This window comes from Homalodisca vitripennis, chromosome X, assembly GCF_021130785.1.
Source record: "Homalodisca vitripennis isolate AUS2020 chromosome X, UT_GWSS_2.1, whole genome shotgun sequence".
In the NCBI taxonomy this organism is placed as follows: Eukaryota; Metazoa; Arthropoda; class Insecta; order Hemiptera; family Cicadellidae; genus Homalodisca; species Homalodisca vitripennis.
In genome coordinates this window covers 4209164-4225613 of record NC_060215.1, presented here as the reverse complement: position 1 = coordinate 4225613, position 16450 = coordinate 4209164, and the positions used below count along the sequence as shown (strand labels likewise).

The window sequence follows — 16450 nt, the reverse complement described above, 5'->3', positions numbered from 1 at the left end:
ATTATATTATAAGTTTTAAATTACATAAGATTAGGTAAATATTAAGTGATGTCAAATTCAATGATTAAATTTAAACCAATATTCTTATTGAAATGTAACGGTATAACACGCGATTATGACCATAATTTTGATAAATAGCCTGAAAGCTAAACTTAAATTTAATACTATAAATGTACTGTGTCTGGGCTAGGGAAAGTATCAAATAGTAAAATCTGTGGCACCAAACCCAAAGTTAAGTCTTTGTGTAAAAATATGCAGGACATTGTCAGGAAATTTAGTCTAATTATAGCTTGTTTTAAAACTTTGGAAGTCACTCTGACATATGGTAAGACTAAAGTGATCCATGAGCAGATAGATTAGGTGTTGTCTATGAGATCGTTTATGACACCTATATTGTCCTATAGCGCACTCTCTGTCACCATCCCAGCCAGTGTAGGACACTAAACAGTTTCCAAAGTAAATTTTTCTAGATATACACTACTTTTAAGGTTTTAATTAATTATTTTTGGACTGCAACCGATTCTTAAATTATAAAGAATCTGTTTTTTCACACTATACATTTAATTACATTGTACTTTATGAACTAAAATTGATTTAAAAAAATTCACTCATAGAAAAATGCACATATGCTCATGTTAATAATGGTTATACGTGAAAAATCTTACAATAAAAATTCATATAATATTACCTGATGTATACCTCATAACATTTGAAAATTATCATACGGCTCAAAAATATTACATCATATATATTGTTACTAATACGGCTACAGATTAGATTTCAAAAATAGCTTGCAATGCCGCGAGTAATAGCTAGCAGGACAATAAAAACATTTTAGGTTTCTGAAAATTAATATTAGATTCAAAATCTTTTACATCACTGCAAGACAACTGATGATAATACGTTTAACTAAGGTTGCGTGCACTCAAAATTATATTAAACAAAAAATATAGTTATGTGATTTTGTATTTTGTAAAATTAAATACTGTAATTAGGACTCATTTGATAGTATGGGAGTGTTTTTATACCCAGGGCCTCTCACTGCACTCACCCCTCTGTAGCACACTATGTTTCCGGCACACCGGACACCCCACACAGAAGATTCCTAGGTACGCCACTGAAATTGAACATGAAATCCTCAAATAGCACTAAATCAGGACTGTGGGTGAGGATAAGAATAATGGTTAGGAATCCAATTTTTCTGTAAATCCTATGCACAAATAACATTAATATAGAACATATTATTCGATTGAACATTTAATTAAAACCATATCATTGCAATGACATGTTTCTACAAATCAATCCCTTACAAATCTAAAAGTAATTCGTAATATAAACACAAAAGTTTCCATTCAAATATTGAAATATAAAACCTCACAAAAATACGTATACTTACCTAAAATATTATCCCAGCAACGAAACCGATATATTTGTACATTTTGCAATATTTAAGAGAATACAAAATTATTACCGAGTGAGATTTGTTTCTTGTTATATAGAACTATCTCTGTCGTAATAGCACAATATGTACCAAGTTGAGTAGTGTGAGTAATACTTAATTTTCTACAAGCTATTTCCTGTCGTTAGCAATCTAACATTTTGGGTGGAACGTTATAAGTAAATAAAGTAGCTTAAATTCTAGTAAAAATATAGTTTATAATGAAACATTGAAAATAAACTAATTTTAAAGTAAATAAAAAAGTCTTTTTAAAATAAAATATTTATGGAACTGTACTAAGATATCACAGGAGTCAAAGAGTATTGCTGATAAGAAAGGCAGGTGTTTCAAAAATATTAAAAATCATCCTTAGAGGTCATGACTGTATGTATTATTTTATATGTTTAAATATTTAAACCTTAAATGTTAACTTGTAAAATATATTTATTTAAATAACTGGACAGGATGGATGAGATAATGTTGTATTTACTTCCGCTCTGGATATGATACACACTAGCAGACCAACATTAGTATAAGCTGAATACTAACAATAGCATCCATGATCGTCATTACTGTAATAGTTTAAGTTAGCAGAATAATAAACCGTACTAAGTTAAATGAACCGTGAAATGTTATACCAGAGGTTTAGTGCAGAAAAAGGACATGCTATAAATAAGGTTAAAGGACTTTTACTAGTGTCCCGTTGATGAAATTATGAGAATGATAGTTCTGTTATTTAATTGGCTGTTAAGCTAGTATAATCAATAAACATACATGTATATATATATATATATATATATATATATATATATATATATATATATATATATATATATTCAACATTTAAGACATTTATGAATGTTTTTTTATCTAAACTAGTAGAATAAAATGTTATATAAGTGCATTACGATACAAACGACAACCGCCTGGCAGTGTAGTAGACTATTGACACCAAAGTGTAGACATTCGGCGTCTCTCGTTAGTAATCAAAGATCCTGGTTGGAGCATTCACTTTGGGAAGTAAATAGTCATCTAACCCAGTTCTTTATAGGACAAGGCTAATTTACCTTGTACCTGCCGCTGATGTGTGTATTTACAACTCCAATGTACATGCATTGCGTACAGACTGAACGAGATATGCCTGTTCTCATTACAGTAGTGGGGTTCTTACCTTACATTTATACGACTTTAATGAGGAAACTAAATTGCTGTGTTAGATGATTAAGAAGACGAAAAGAAGTAGACCACTAAATCGTATAGTTTATGGTTAATCAATAAACTATAACAGAACTCGATGAAGCTAAGTACCGTGTTATAATGGAAACTTGCTGCAGTGACGTTGCAATTCTTTACACAACTGTATCGATAACCATAAATGCAATTTCTGAATCTCAACAAATTTCTTAAGGTTTTGTTATAATTGTTAATTTGTAAATGTGTTCAGATGGTTTGAACTATTTTTATAAGTTTGGTAGGTATCATGTATAATGTTACAAAATAATTTATGACACTCTTGCATCAACTCTGCTTATAAATATATTAAAATGGCACAAAATATTTATTTTCCATTACGACTGCAGAAAGTACATTACAAACGTAAACTTTGGAAGCTACAGAGATCCATTATAAACACTGTGTAGAGGCTAATGTCAACTTAGTTAACAAAGCTCAGACTAAATGTTTAACTACTGCTATGGTCAAATACTGACTTCGTTAGGATCAAGTGTTGACGGTCGGTAAACCTCTGAGGCATCAGTAACCCGCAACGGATGATCCTTACCATTAATATTCTAAATCATTTATAGAGCAAAACTTTAAGCGAACTGATCCGTTTAAAAATAAGTCACTCCCAGGAGTGTTGTGGAAAATAAATATGGGCTGCTTCAAATTGTAAGATGAATTATTTAAAGACAAATGTTATTAAGGATAACAGAGTTACATCAACCAGAATTTCCAGTAAGAAAGCAGAGATAAATTTATGAAATTAAGAATTATTAAAAAGATATGTTTTCGGAGAAAATATTGTAATTTATATTCCGGGAACAAATGTGGAAAAATGCCTATTACTGTTAAATTTATATATGTAACTTGACAAACAACAGTTTAGGATCTTAGGTGTAAAGCCGATGGCGCATCTTGAGTTAATGTTATGGCAGTTTACAGCATTTTAAGAAGTTTTAAATTTTAAATACTAAATAAATGGGACTCCACTCCATAGTGTTCTTAAAATCAGCGCTTATTTCTAAGAAACATGTAGACATTGCATTTTAAAATGGTTTATGGGGATTTGGATGGCCAAAAACCTTGTTATTATCAAAAACATTTTGTCTAAATTATTATTCTCTATTTTCTGTACTTTTACTTAAAAACACCACATTTATATAATTAAGATATACAGAAGCAGTTTTATGGCAATTTGAAACCCATTTTGTCAAACATTATTACTTTTCATCGCCTACCACAGTTCAGCGGCACTCCATTTATTTCATATTGTATAAGTTGTCTATGAAGTGTTTTTTGTGCTTACTCTATGTATCTAATTGAATACATATAACTGAATATAAATGTGAAGTTACTTATTTGCAGTAAGTTTTATACTAATTTTAAGTATATTTTATTTAAGATTTTAGAAAAACTTTTCAAAAACTCATTTGAAATAATTGTTGAAAACCCTGTACCCAAATTGTGTAGTTTTATATAAATAATAACATACTTTTTAAGTTGTGGCTCTATGTATTACGGTTCTAGAGATATAGGTACATAAAGTATACTAAATTAACATGGACAGGTATTGGCCATCCGACTCCCCTTATGTCAGTATTATTTAAAATAAATTATAATTAAAAATACTAATTTTCTATAATAAAGGAAGGAAGATAAAGTTTAAACATTAATTTAAATTAATACTGGATAATCTTATATTGATTGATTAGTCCTACTAGTCGATTATTATAAAATTGATATTAGTAGATATGAATATGGGGTTCCTAGACCACTTTCGGAGCCAACAGTAAATCAATGGAAAATACTGTTTAAAGGACAATAAACGAATCTGTAAATCACGAATGAAAAATTAACCGAATCTATAGCTGTTTGCTTCTACTTTCTTAAGGTAGAAGGTCTATTGGAAACTTCTGCTTCGAATCAATCTATTGGAAATGATCTCATATCTGCTTCAAATCAACGAAAATTCTGTTTTAAATATATTAAAATCTTAATGAAAAATCTTGGAAAAGTTAAAGAAAAAATTATTGAAAAAATAACATAAAGAATTTAAATTACCTCATACAAACCAATATAGTAATAAAAGTACTATTTTGTCCTATAACTATACTATTTTTTCAATAATTTGAAGTCTTAGTTTACAGATTTTTCTAGAATAAATAGAAGAATCTATCACTGTTTCACCAGAAATTGTGCTGATTTCTGTCAAATTCTAGTAAAAATCATTACTTTTCCAAATTCTTAGTTAAGAAATTTTTCTTATATAAATGAAGGTTGAAAAAGTAACATGTCCGTTCTGTAAGAAAGAAATCCTAAAACATAACTATGATCGACATTATAGCTCAAAAATCCATTTAAAAACAAACAACTTTAAGAAAGTGAACTGAATTATTTGAGGAATTGGGCTAAAGAAAATCAAATTGTCGATCATGAAAAGATGTACGATATAGAAAAATTGCGTGAATTAAAGAAAAGCTTTAAGGAAGATAAAAAATATCTCAATCTATTTAATGATGAAAAATTCAATCAATCGCTAAAAAATTGTCCATTAAAACAAACGATAAAACTAAGTCTGAAATGATCGAAGAAATTGATAAAAATCTTAACGAAAAACCTGAAAATATCATAGATGTCGAAGTTTTATCCTCTATACACGGTCTTTTCAAGCAATACATTTTAACAAACTTGAACAATTCCATGTCAATTTACAAATATCTATCAATTATGAGGTCAGAAATTAAAAGTTTAATAGAAAAATTTCAAGAGAATGTTAAAAATATGAAGGGTTATCTCTCTTTGGAATGTGAATACGAAAGAACTTTAGTGAACGGTGAAACACAAACGTGTCCAATGTACTTTACTATAAAAGCAGACGAAATCTTTGACGTAAACGACTTTATTTCTAAACAATTTAATAAATTATCACATCGAGAACAGACAAATCATCCAAATAGAGGTTCTGGATGGACATTTAAAAGCTGCAAACAACTAGTTTTGAGCCTTAACAAACACGAAATGATGAATGCTGGATCATATATCGATTTGCCAAAGAAAATCAAAGATAAGAAAGCTTGTATAAATATCAAAAATAAAGATGATTATTGCTTTATTTATTCTATCCGATGTACTATTGAAAAACCCGAGACACATGTTGACAGAGCAAAACAATACGAAAAATTTGTAAATGACGAGATATTTTCAGATTTCGAGTATCCAATGTCCTTAAAAGATATAAAATCATTTGAAAAACGAAGTTACAATTCCAAGTACAAATATCCAAAAATGTCTGTCAATGTCTACAGTTATGATTAGAAATTTAACATTGTTCCGTTACAAATTTCTGAAAAATATGATGCTGAGTTAAACATTGACTTATTGCATGGTAAAGAAGAAGAAAAATTTCATTATGTTTTGATAACTGATTTAAATAAGCTCGTGAGTTCTCAGTTATCCAAGCATAAAGAAAGAAAATTTGTAAAGATCAGATTTGTAGAAGATGTTTAAGCCATTTCTACAAATCTGGAGATTTAGCAGATCATTTGTAAATTTGTAAAAATCACGAAGTATGCAAACCTATAATGCCATTTCCGGGTCAAACGACAACATTTACTAATTATGAAAAGAAATTTTCTCATCCTTATGTTATTTATATGGATTTTGAAAGCATATTAGAGAAGATTCCAACATGCAAAAACAATCCGCAAAAATCGACTACAACCAAGATTTAGAAGCATATTCCTTATGGTTTTACTCTATATTTAGTGTCGAATGTGACCAATCGCATGTACAAACCTATATGTTATAGAGCAAAAAATGACGATTTGCCTAATGTTCCTGCAAAATTGTTTGAAGAGCTCAATAAAATATCAAAATACATAGCTAAAAAGTATAATTCTAAGAACAAAAAACCTATGAAATTGACCGAAGAAGAAGAATTAGCGTACCAAAATTCTAGTCTTTGTCATATTTGTGAATGTGAGGGTTTTGATAATCAAACAAGAAAAAAAGTACGAGATCATTGTCATTTAACAGGTAAATTTAGAGGTTCAGCTCATTTATCTTGTAACTTGAATCTAAAATTTCCTCAAAATATTCCAGTTTTCTGTCACAATATATCAAATTACGATACTCATTTGTACATAAAAGAATTGGCTAAACAATATGGAAATGTTGATTTGATCGCAAACACAGATGAAAAATATATAAATTATTCAGTAAATTCAGGATATGGGTATGAGTTTGAAGATGATAAACCAAGAAAGTTCATCAAGTTTTAATTCGTAGATACGTTCAGATTTATGGCATCGTCTATTGAAAAGTTAGCTAAAAACCTCAAAAAAGATGATTTCAAGCATACAAATCATTTTATACAAGATGGATGAATATTGAACGCAATTCTAGATAGACAACCAAATGACGAAGAAGAAATCTTTAAAATTCTATCTGGAAAAGGCATATTTCCTTTCGAATTTATCGATAGTATTGAAAAACTTGATTACACAGAAGACCTGAAAATTCAAGATTTCTGTTCACTTTTGACAGACGAGAGCATATCTGAGAAAGATTATAAACACTACTTGAGCGTTTGGAACAAATTAAAAGATAAAAATCTTGGAAATTACTCTGATTTGTACAATATCCAAGATGTTTTATTGCTTGCTGATATATTCGAAAATTTCTGAAACATTTATCTAAATTGTTACAAACTTGATCCAGCTCATTATCTAACTGCTCCAAGTCTCGCATGGGATGCTATGTTAAAATTAACGAAAATAGAATTACAATTGATTAGTGATTATAATATGTATTTGATGATTGAAAAAGGTATTCGTGGAGGCATTTCTCAATGTATTAAACGATATGTTAAAGCAAATAACAAATATTTGAAAGATTTCGATAAGACAAAGCCCGAAAACTATTTACTTTATGTCGATGCAAACAACCTTTATGGTTATGGTCTTATGCAAAAACTGCCGTTCAGTGATATCAAGTGGTTGAATCCTAAAACATATACAAAAGAAGAGTGGCAAGAAACAATTTTAGAACTCACTGGCGACGAAGATTATGGCTATATTCTCGAAGTTGATCTAGGATATCCAACAAATTTACATGAACATCACAAGGATTTACCTCTTGCTCCCGAACATTATAAAAACAAACTTTGCACAACTTTACTGGATAAAACTGAATACGTTGTTCATTCAAGAAATTTGAAATTCTATCTGGAACAAGGTATGATTTTGAAACATGTGAATAGAGTTATTGCATTCGATCAGAAGCCTTTTATGAAAAAGTACATTGATTTTATACTAATATGAGGACCAAAGATACAAGTGACTTTGAGAAAGATTTTAACAGAACAACTCAGTTTTTGGAAAATCTATGGAAAATGTTAGAAATAGATGTGATATCAAACTAGGAAATGAAGAATTTTCAATTAAACAGGCAAAGAAAACAAACTTCAAATGCTTTAATATCTTTGACGATAACTGTATAGCGAGTCACATGTACAAACAAAAGGTTAAATTTAACAAACCGATCTACATAGGATTTTCAGTTTTTGACCTATCAAAATTGTTAATGTATGAGTTTTATTACGATAAATTAAAGAAGTTTGACCCAGATTTGAATCTGTGTTACATGGATACAGACAGTTATTTCCTAGAATTGAAACGAGATCCTTTTAAAATTATTAAAGAAAATATAGATGACTTTGATACAAGTGATTATCCAAAAGATCACAAATGTTTCACTACTAAATAAGAAGGTAATAGGAAAATTCAAAGATGAATTGAATAGTGAAGTTTTAGAAGAATTTTGTGGATTGAGATCGAAGATGTACTCGTACAAATATCTTGACAAAAATCCAGTAAGATGCAAGAGAAGTGTTGTAAATAAAACAATAAATATTGAAAACTTGAAGAGATGTTTGTTCGAAGATAAAGAAGAATTTAGAGAGATGACAGTAATCAAAAGCTATAAACATGAGTTGTACACCGTCACTATAAACAAGTTAGCACTGAACGCTAAAGATGATAAGAGAATTGTCCTAGAAAATAAGATCGATACAGTACCGTATGGATATAAAGGCGAAATTAAAACAGATATTTTAGAAGAGTTAAACAAAGTTGGAAACTTTGATATATAAATGGAAGATGATTTAATTTACTGCCACAAATGTAAGAAAAAAACGAAAAATATAGATTCTAAAATTGTTCAAACTCAAAACGGATTGTATAGAATTGCAGCAAAATGTTCAAAATGTAAGACAAACAAGAGTAAATTTATAAAGAATCCTTATGAAAAACAAGTAAAGAAATAATCTAAGAATAAGGAAGAAATAGAGATTGAAGCTAGAGAAATTCATGCACCAGTACGAAAAAAGTTTAAAAAGAGAAAAATTATAACATTAGGAATTGACGATTCAGATCAAAATGATGGATTTAAGTATATGTTAAATGTTATTGATACTTTCTCAAAATATGCTTGGTCAAGAGCTATCAAAAGAAAAAACGGCAAGGATGTTTCAAAAGCTTTCGAAGATATAGTAAAAGATGCCATAAGGATCAATCACAAACCTCCAAACCTACTTCATACAGGTAAGTGTTTAGAGTTTAAAAATAAAGAATTTAATGATGTTGTGAGAAAATACAACATAAGATTTATCATACTGAAAACGAAGAGAAATCAAGTATTGTAGAGAGATATAACAGAACTCAAAATGAGAGAATGAAAGTAATTTTTGAGATTAATAAAAACTTTAAATGGATCGATATTCTTCAAAAAATCGTAAACAATTATAACGATACAGTTCACAGCACGATCAAAATGAAGCCCAAAGACGTGGATAAGGATGCTGAAAAGGAGTTATTAGAGACCGTTTTCAAGTATATTCCACCAGAAATTCACACGAAAACTAAATTTAAAATCAATGATCATGTAAGAATTGTTAGTAAAAAAACAACATTTTCGAACAAATATAAGAACAATTGGTCAAGAGAAATCTTTGTGATTTATCAAATTAATAACACAGATCCTGTAACTTATAGTATAAAAGATTTAAATAATGAAAAAATAACCGGAAAGTTTTATGAATATGAATTGAGAAAGTCAAAGCTGTAATTTTTTCTATATAAATGGAGGCTCAAAAGAAGTGTACAATTTGTCAAGAATATAAATATTTTGAAGAATTTCATAAAAATAAGACTAAAAAAGGAGGAATAGAGTCTATGTGTAAAGTTTGTCGTAGTAAATATGAGAGAGAATTATACGATAAAATAGAAAAATTAACGTTAGAAGAGAAAAAATGTTGCGTTTGTAAAGAAATTAAGGATATTTCCAAATTTTACGATTGGCATTATAGTAGAGATAAAAAACATACACATTGTAAAGATTGTGCTATAAGAATTCAACGAAAAAGTCAAAAGAAACCGACTATTTGCGAGTGTGGACGAATCATTCAATGGTTACCTTATCTTCAAAAACATTTACAAACAAAATATCATAATTCGAGTGTTTAACATTTTCATCGTGTAATTTAGATATTCTATAAATCAGTCGAGATTCTGCCATATTTGTAGTAAAATGATTTCCGTTGTATAAAATGTTCAAAGATTCTTTCATTTGGTTGTAGAGATTTATACTATTTGGATCTCCATGTCTTAATAAAATTTCCATTTCTGGGTAATCAATGTCAAGTTCTTTCAATCTTTTCGGTATTTCTCGCTTTTGAACTCTGATAACGTAATAAGGATATTCCCACATGTGATTCTTCTTAATTAATACAAAAACATGGTGTTTTTCTTATCCAAATCCTTACAAACAAGGTCTGGTTTCATTAAGTCAATTTTTACACTTTGTTTTGCGATTATTTCCGTTTTTATTTCATCTTTAATTTGCAAGTGTTTAACTTCGTCCTCTAAATATTTAATCTTGTTTTCAAGTTTGTACTCACCAAATTTTCTAATGGAGGGTAATACTTCTTCTAAAACCCAGTCTTGAAATAATTCTGCTTTCTTCATTTTAGATTTTAATATTAAAGAATATATTCCCGGTTCATTAATGAAAATAGTGTTTTCTTGAAAATTTTAAGGTAGTAACGATTCGTTACCCCCTTTGTTTGTATATGTTTTTCTGTACTTTTCTTTAACATGGTCAATAATAGCTTTATTCGTATTTTTAAATTCTAATAATTCTGCTACATCTTTTGCTTTGAACCAAAATTCATTATTATCATCCACAATTGTAAAGATATGTTTGTTTTCAAATCTAAGTTGATTATTGAGTAGGTCTGCAACTGACTCCATTTAACTAGTAATTTTTATTTTGAGAATAAAGCCCAGATTCATTGATAAAAAACAGTGTCAGGATGAAGATTGTTAAGGGGCCATTCGAATAGCCCCTTGTTTTTTAAGTAAAAATATTGAATTTTGTCATCATCAACTCATTTTTATTCCTTTTTCAATCTTAAATATATTGTTGTTTTACTCTCATTATTTAATAAATTTCCCTCAGAGTCTTGTATAGTTAGAACGATTTTTTGAATTCTTTTAATATTTTGTTCTAATTGGAATATAATCGATTTCATTCGGTTTTTCGCTGATTTTTGATCCATAAGCAACATTTGGGAAAAATGTGTACAAAATTTCAGATTCTTTGTGTAAATGTTCGGTATGATTTTCAAAACTAGGTTCAACGAGATTACAATGTACTTCAATTACATCAAACGGTCTAAATTTTGGCGTTTTATTTCCTAAATATACCTGATTTGGCTCAATAGTTTCTTGAACAAACCCTAATAAATCTACTATAATTGCTGAAAACATTATTCTTACTGGTGATTTTATTTGAATTTTATTAGAGAGATATTTTTTTTTGCATTTCAAACTTGTTTTCGTCAAAGTTTAAAGATTTATCTGATTGTTTGAATGTTTTCAGATAATTTTTAAGGGAATTTTTTATTTGATCGAAAGTATAATATCCTTTGTTTAAACCATAATATTTTGTTATGTTCTTCTCACTAAATCCTATACAATAAGGAGAACTTTCACTAATATGTATTACAAAATTGTCAGAATAAAAACCGCTTAAACCGATAAAATAATTTGATTCTTCCTCTAAATGAATAGTATGTTCCAAGTTTAAAACTAATTTAGAGCTTTCTGAAGTCAACTTGAACAGCTTCATTTTCGCTATTTAAATGGAGAAATTTTTAAAGCAAAAAGATCAGATAAAACTTCAAACGTTTGAAGAAAATAAGAAAGATCAACCAATCAGATTATTAATTTTTGGTTCAAGTGGATGTGGAAAAACAACTTTATTATTGAATTTTATCTACAATAGGTTGATTGCTTATTCTTATTTGTATGTTTTTAGTAAATCTTTAGAACAAGACGCATACAAAAAATTACAACAAAGATTCAAAAATATTGAGAAGAACTTAACACGTTCACGACGACGTGACCCACCAGTGGGTCACGACGGTCATTACAAATGGACGTCGTGACCCACCGGTGAGTCACGTAACAATGCGTTTCTATATGGCTGTAGATTTTATACAGTCAAAGAATTGGCCGTTTAATGTTAACCACGTCCACCAGGAAGATTGTGGGAACATAGGTATATCAGGAACACGTTTACTAACACAGTGATATTATAGGATTTAAAAATATAAACACTAGTATTTTTCATGTTGCATATATGGACAACGGTTTATTATAAAATGCAGCATGTGTAATATCAGAACATGGATTTAAAAAACGTTATTAACTTTGAAAAACATAGTAAGATATATAACTATATGGCAAACAATGCAAGAGTGAGTAATGTTTTTACAATTTACTTGTGCTTAGAGTTAAAACATAAGATACACATAGAAGGAGAATTAGGACAATCGTTGCAAAATGTAGTGACTTTTCTTGCTTTCTTCCTCGCCTTACTAGTTCCAAGTCTGTCGGCCAGTTCACTATAACACGGCAGACATCTTTTGCGAGAAGTCCGGGCAGGTCCTTCCCGCTGAGATAGTTTGTGGGTCAACAAAGGCCGCCTTCTTACTTCTCCATCTGGTGCACGCAGAGCCGGTGTTTGTATTCTGTTGGTCACTGGGCTAGCAATCATTTTACTTATAAGTGCTAACCGGAAGCCTAACATGTCCATATGGTCCTTTTTAGGTTTACCGTGGTTGTATACTACAAGTGAATTAACCACGCATGTGCCAAGAAGAAGCTCAAATGCTACTTTCATGTACCACCGAATGGTTTTTCTGAGAGGGGTATAATACGACGACAGCTGGTCAGGAACATCAACTCCCTTTTTGGCTCCATTGTATGCCAGCACTGCCGACGGCTTTAAAATAGGTTGTCCTTTGCTATTTTTTCTACCAGTGTCTTTTAAAATCCCTTGGTCTTCTGCACGGGTAGAAATCATGAGGACACGCCTTTTATCTTTCCAGAGTATAACTTTGACTCCCCTTTCGTTTTGAAGAGCAGATACTTCGCCTCTTTTGATATTTTTCTTGACGAGCTCTTTTGGATTATTGACCCTGTCTGCACGAAGGGTGCCACATAAGTATGTTCTTTTGTGGAGAAGAAATTCTGCGAGAGGAACAGAATTATAGAAGTTGTCGGCAAATATAGTGCGACCCTGAAGCAACAAATCAGAAGCTAACAGAAGTATTATTTTCTGTGCATGTCCTTCATTCCCTGTAATATCATTTGTACCTGCATACATTTTACAATTGTACGTGTATGCTTCACCAGAACACAACTTGTACACTTTGATTCCATACTTGTGTGTCTTGTTGGGGTTGTATTGCCTAAAATGAAGGCGCCCACGCCAATGCACAATTGTTTCGTCGATGACGATGTTTTCTCCTGGCTTCATAACTGATTGAAAATTTTTGTTCAGCATATCAACAATTTTCTTAATTTTGGCAAGCCTTGGCTCTGTTTCTGCTACTTCCTCATTGTTAGAAAAATGGAGGCATTTGAGAATTGCCTCAAAACGGTCCCTTTTCATGGTTTTTTTAATTACTTCATTTTCAAAAAGTTTATTCTTGGACCAATACAGTCTGAGTTGTGGAAGAGGGCATATTCCCATTATCAAAATGATTCCAAAAAACTTCATAATTTCTATCTCGTCACAGTCTAACCAGTTTCTCATTAGAGATCGTCTTCTTACCTCATGACTTGATAAGTAATTACGAGCGTTCCTGTTGGTTTCAGTTACTATTAACTGTAAAACCTCATCAGTAAAAAACTGCCTGTAAACTGTCATGGGATCACTTCTATCAAAGTCATACATCAAACCCTCTTCTCCAGTGAAAGGGAAATCCCTCTCAGTTAATGTACAGTCACTCCAGTTATCACTACCAGTAGCTTCATCAACTGCAGGAGATGTAGAACGTGATGGTTCAGGTTCGTTGGTATTAGGCCTGCCATTGTTTTGAATACCTACATCATTTGCATTATCCACAGTAGATTCATTAGATGCAGGAGATATAGTATGTGATGGTCCAGGTCGGTTATCATTAGCCTGACCATAGTTTTGAATACTGGCACCTAAACTATTTACAGTGTTTACACAATTACTTACAGAGGACAATAGTGCAGTTGTATTTATCGTTTCATCTTCGTCCTCCGTAACTTCATCTTCTGATTCACTAGTCACAGAATCCGATGGAACATACTCACTTCCAGAGTATTGAAGTTCACTAAGTTCTGAAATGTCAGAGAACAACGCGTCTTCTATATCACAGTCATCCATTTTTACAAGTCACTTTGCACCTACAATGTTCACAAACGAAAATAAATGTAAACGATGTGAGACCACGAAGTACAACTGGTGTAAGTGAGGTTAGAACAAATAAATTACATTGTAAACAAATGGAGCAAAACGATTGGAACAAATGGAGCAAAACGATTGGCTCACGTGTTATTTGGCGCCAAGCAGTCTGGCTGAGCACGAAACGGAGCGCGGAACACGTGGGCTATGAGAACAGCTGAAATACAGCGTGACTCACCGGTGGGTCACGACGCGCCTTTGTAATACAGTATTTAGAATACGCGTCGTGACCCACCGATGGGTCACGCAAACAAATTTTGAAAATCATATGTTTGCAATAATATTTTTAGTTTTCGATGACGCATGGCCTTTTATATAGTCATAACAGGCCTATTTGTGCGAAAATCTCAATTTCGTCCACAGGTCATACTATACCTAAAATGGCGTCGTCATATTAGAAACTGCAGTAAATATTGGTCGTCGTGAACGTGTTAAGAAAGAAATATCACATTTTTATAATGCTTCCGAGGACATAGTTCCGTTAAGCGAATGTAAACCCAATTCGTTAATCGTTTTTGATGATTGTATTTTGGAAAATCAGGACGTTATTAAGGAATATTTCGTAATGTCTCGTCACAAAACATATCTTGTATCTATCTTTCCCAATGCTTTTCAAAGGTTGATAAACAAGTTATTAGAAATAATTTGAATATGTTGTGTGTTTTTAAGCAAGACGATCACTATTCGAGAAATATTTACAACAATTATGTGGGATCTGATATTAGTTTTAACCACTTTAATGAATTATGTGATAAAATTTGGAAAGAAGACTATGGATTTTTAACTATTAATCTAACTTTGAAGCCTAAAAATGGTAAATATATGAATAAATTTTCTAATATAAATGCTGCTCAGTGGTCTGACAAATCTACTTGATAAAATATTTGTTACAATTATTTTTACATTATCTTTACTTTTTATTTACATTATGAAAACAACTGAAAAACGGTAAATCTTTTCTCGTTTTTACATTCCATGTTCATGTTTTTACGTTCCACGTTCCACGTTTCAAAATTTTTCTAATTAAATGGTGAACGTAACTTCTGAAGAAGCGAAAAAACTTGATCAAATCGAAACGAAATTAATCAAAGAATTTAAAGAACAGATTCGAATTGATGAAAAAGAACAAGAATTAATAGTAACAATTAATCAACCTGTAACTTCTGCAATTAAAAATGTTGAAGGTAAAATTGAAAACGTTTTAAGCGATAATCAAAATTTGATTAATTTGGTTCCAGTTGTACGACAATTTGCTGATATTTCGATTCCAGAATCTGAAGTAGAAGAGTTTGAATTGCCAAAATTACCATCTTCAACACCTCGAATCATTGAAGAATCTACAATAGTTGAACCAATAAGTCCTAGAACAATGGATATAATAGTTGGTCCAATTGGTAGAAAATTCTTTCCTAGAGTAAAAGATGATAAACTTGGTTTGTATTAGGATAAAAAAAGAACAGTTTTATGATTGGAAATTTGTCCGTAAATTTTGAACATAATGATATCATTATTAATGAAAAAACATATGAAGGAACTCAAGGTTTATGGAGATTATTAACAGACCATGACGCTCCAAAAGATAATTTATATTCTGAAGAAGATTTGAAAAAGTATACAGAAATTTTATGGGAATCTGACTCAATTTACAAAAATAATGATCCATCTACTAAGAAGCCTAAGTGAAGTAGAGGTAAAAAATATATGAAATTAATTAAACCAATTTGGGAAAAACGAATCGAAGGATCAGGTGTAAGAAAATACAGTGATAATAAGATTGAGGACAGATATATCGACAATTTGACAAAACTTGATGGAATTATTAATTATATTTATGCTCAAGAAAAGGCTGGAAACAACAATTTTTTGAATGAAAAGAAAGCGATTAAAGATTTTATTTCGTACAAACTTGATGAAATGATTGAAAAACCTGACGGAATTAAATATTTA

At 30.5% G+C, this 16450-nt stretch overlaps 1 protein-coding gene across 1 annotated transcript; it reads right to left on the bottom strand.

Annotated features, from left to right (window-relative positions):
* Window positions 1-12499: 12499 nt before the first annotated feature.
* LOC124368610 (piggyBac transposable element-derived protein 4-like) lies at window positions 12500-14425 on the bottom strand. The gene has a single exon (XM_046825849.1). The coding sequence runs from the start codon at window positions 14423-14425 to the stop codon at window positions 12500-12502; it is 1926 nt and encodes a 641-aa protein (XP_046681805.1).
* Between the last annotated feature and the right edge of the window lie 2025 nt (window positions 14426-16450).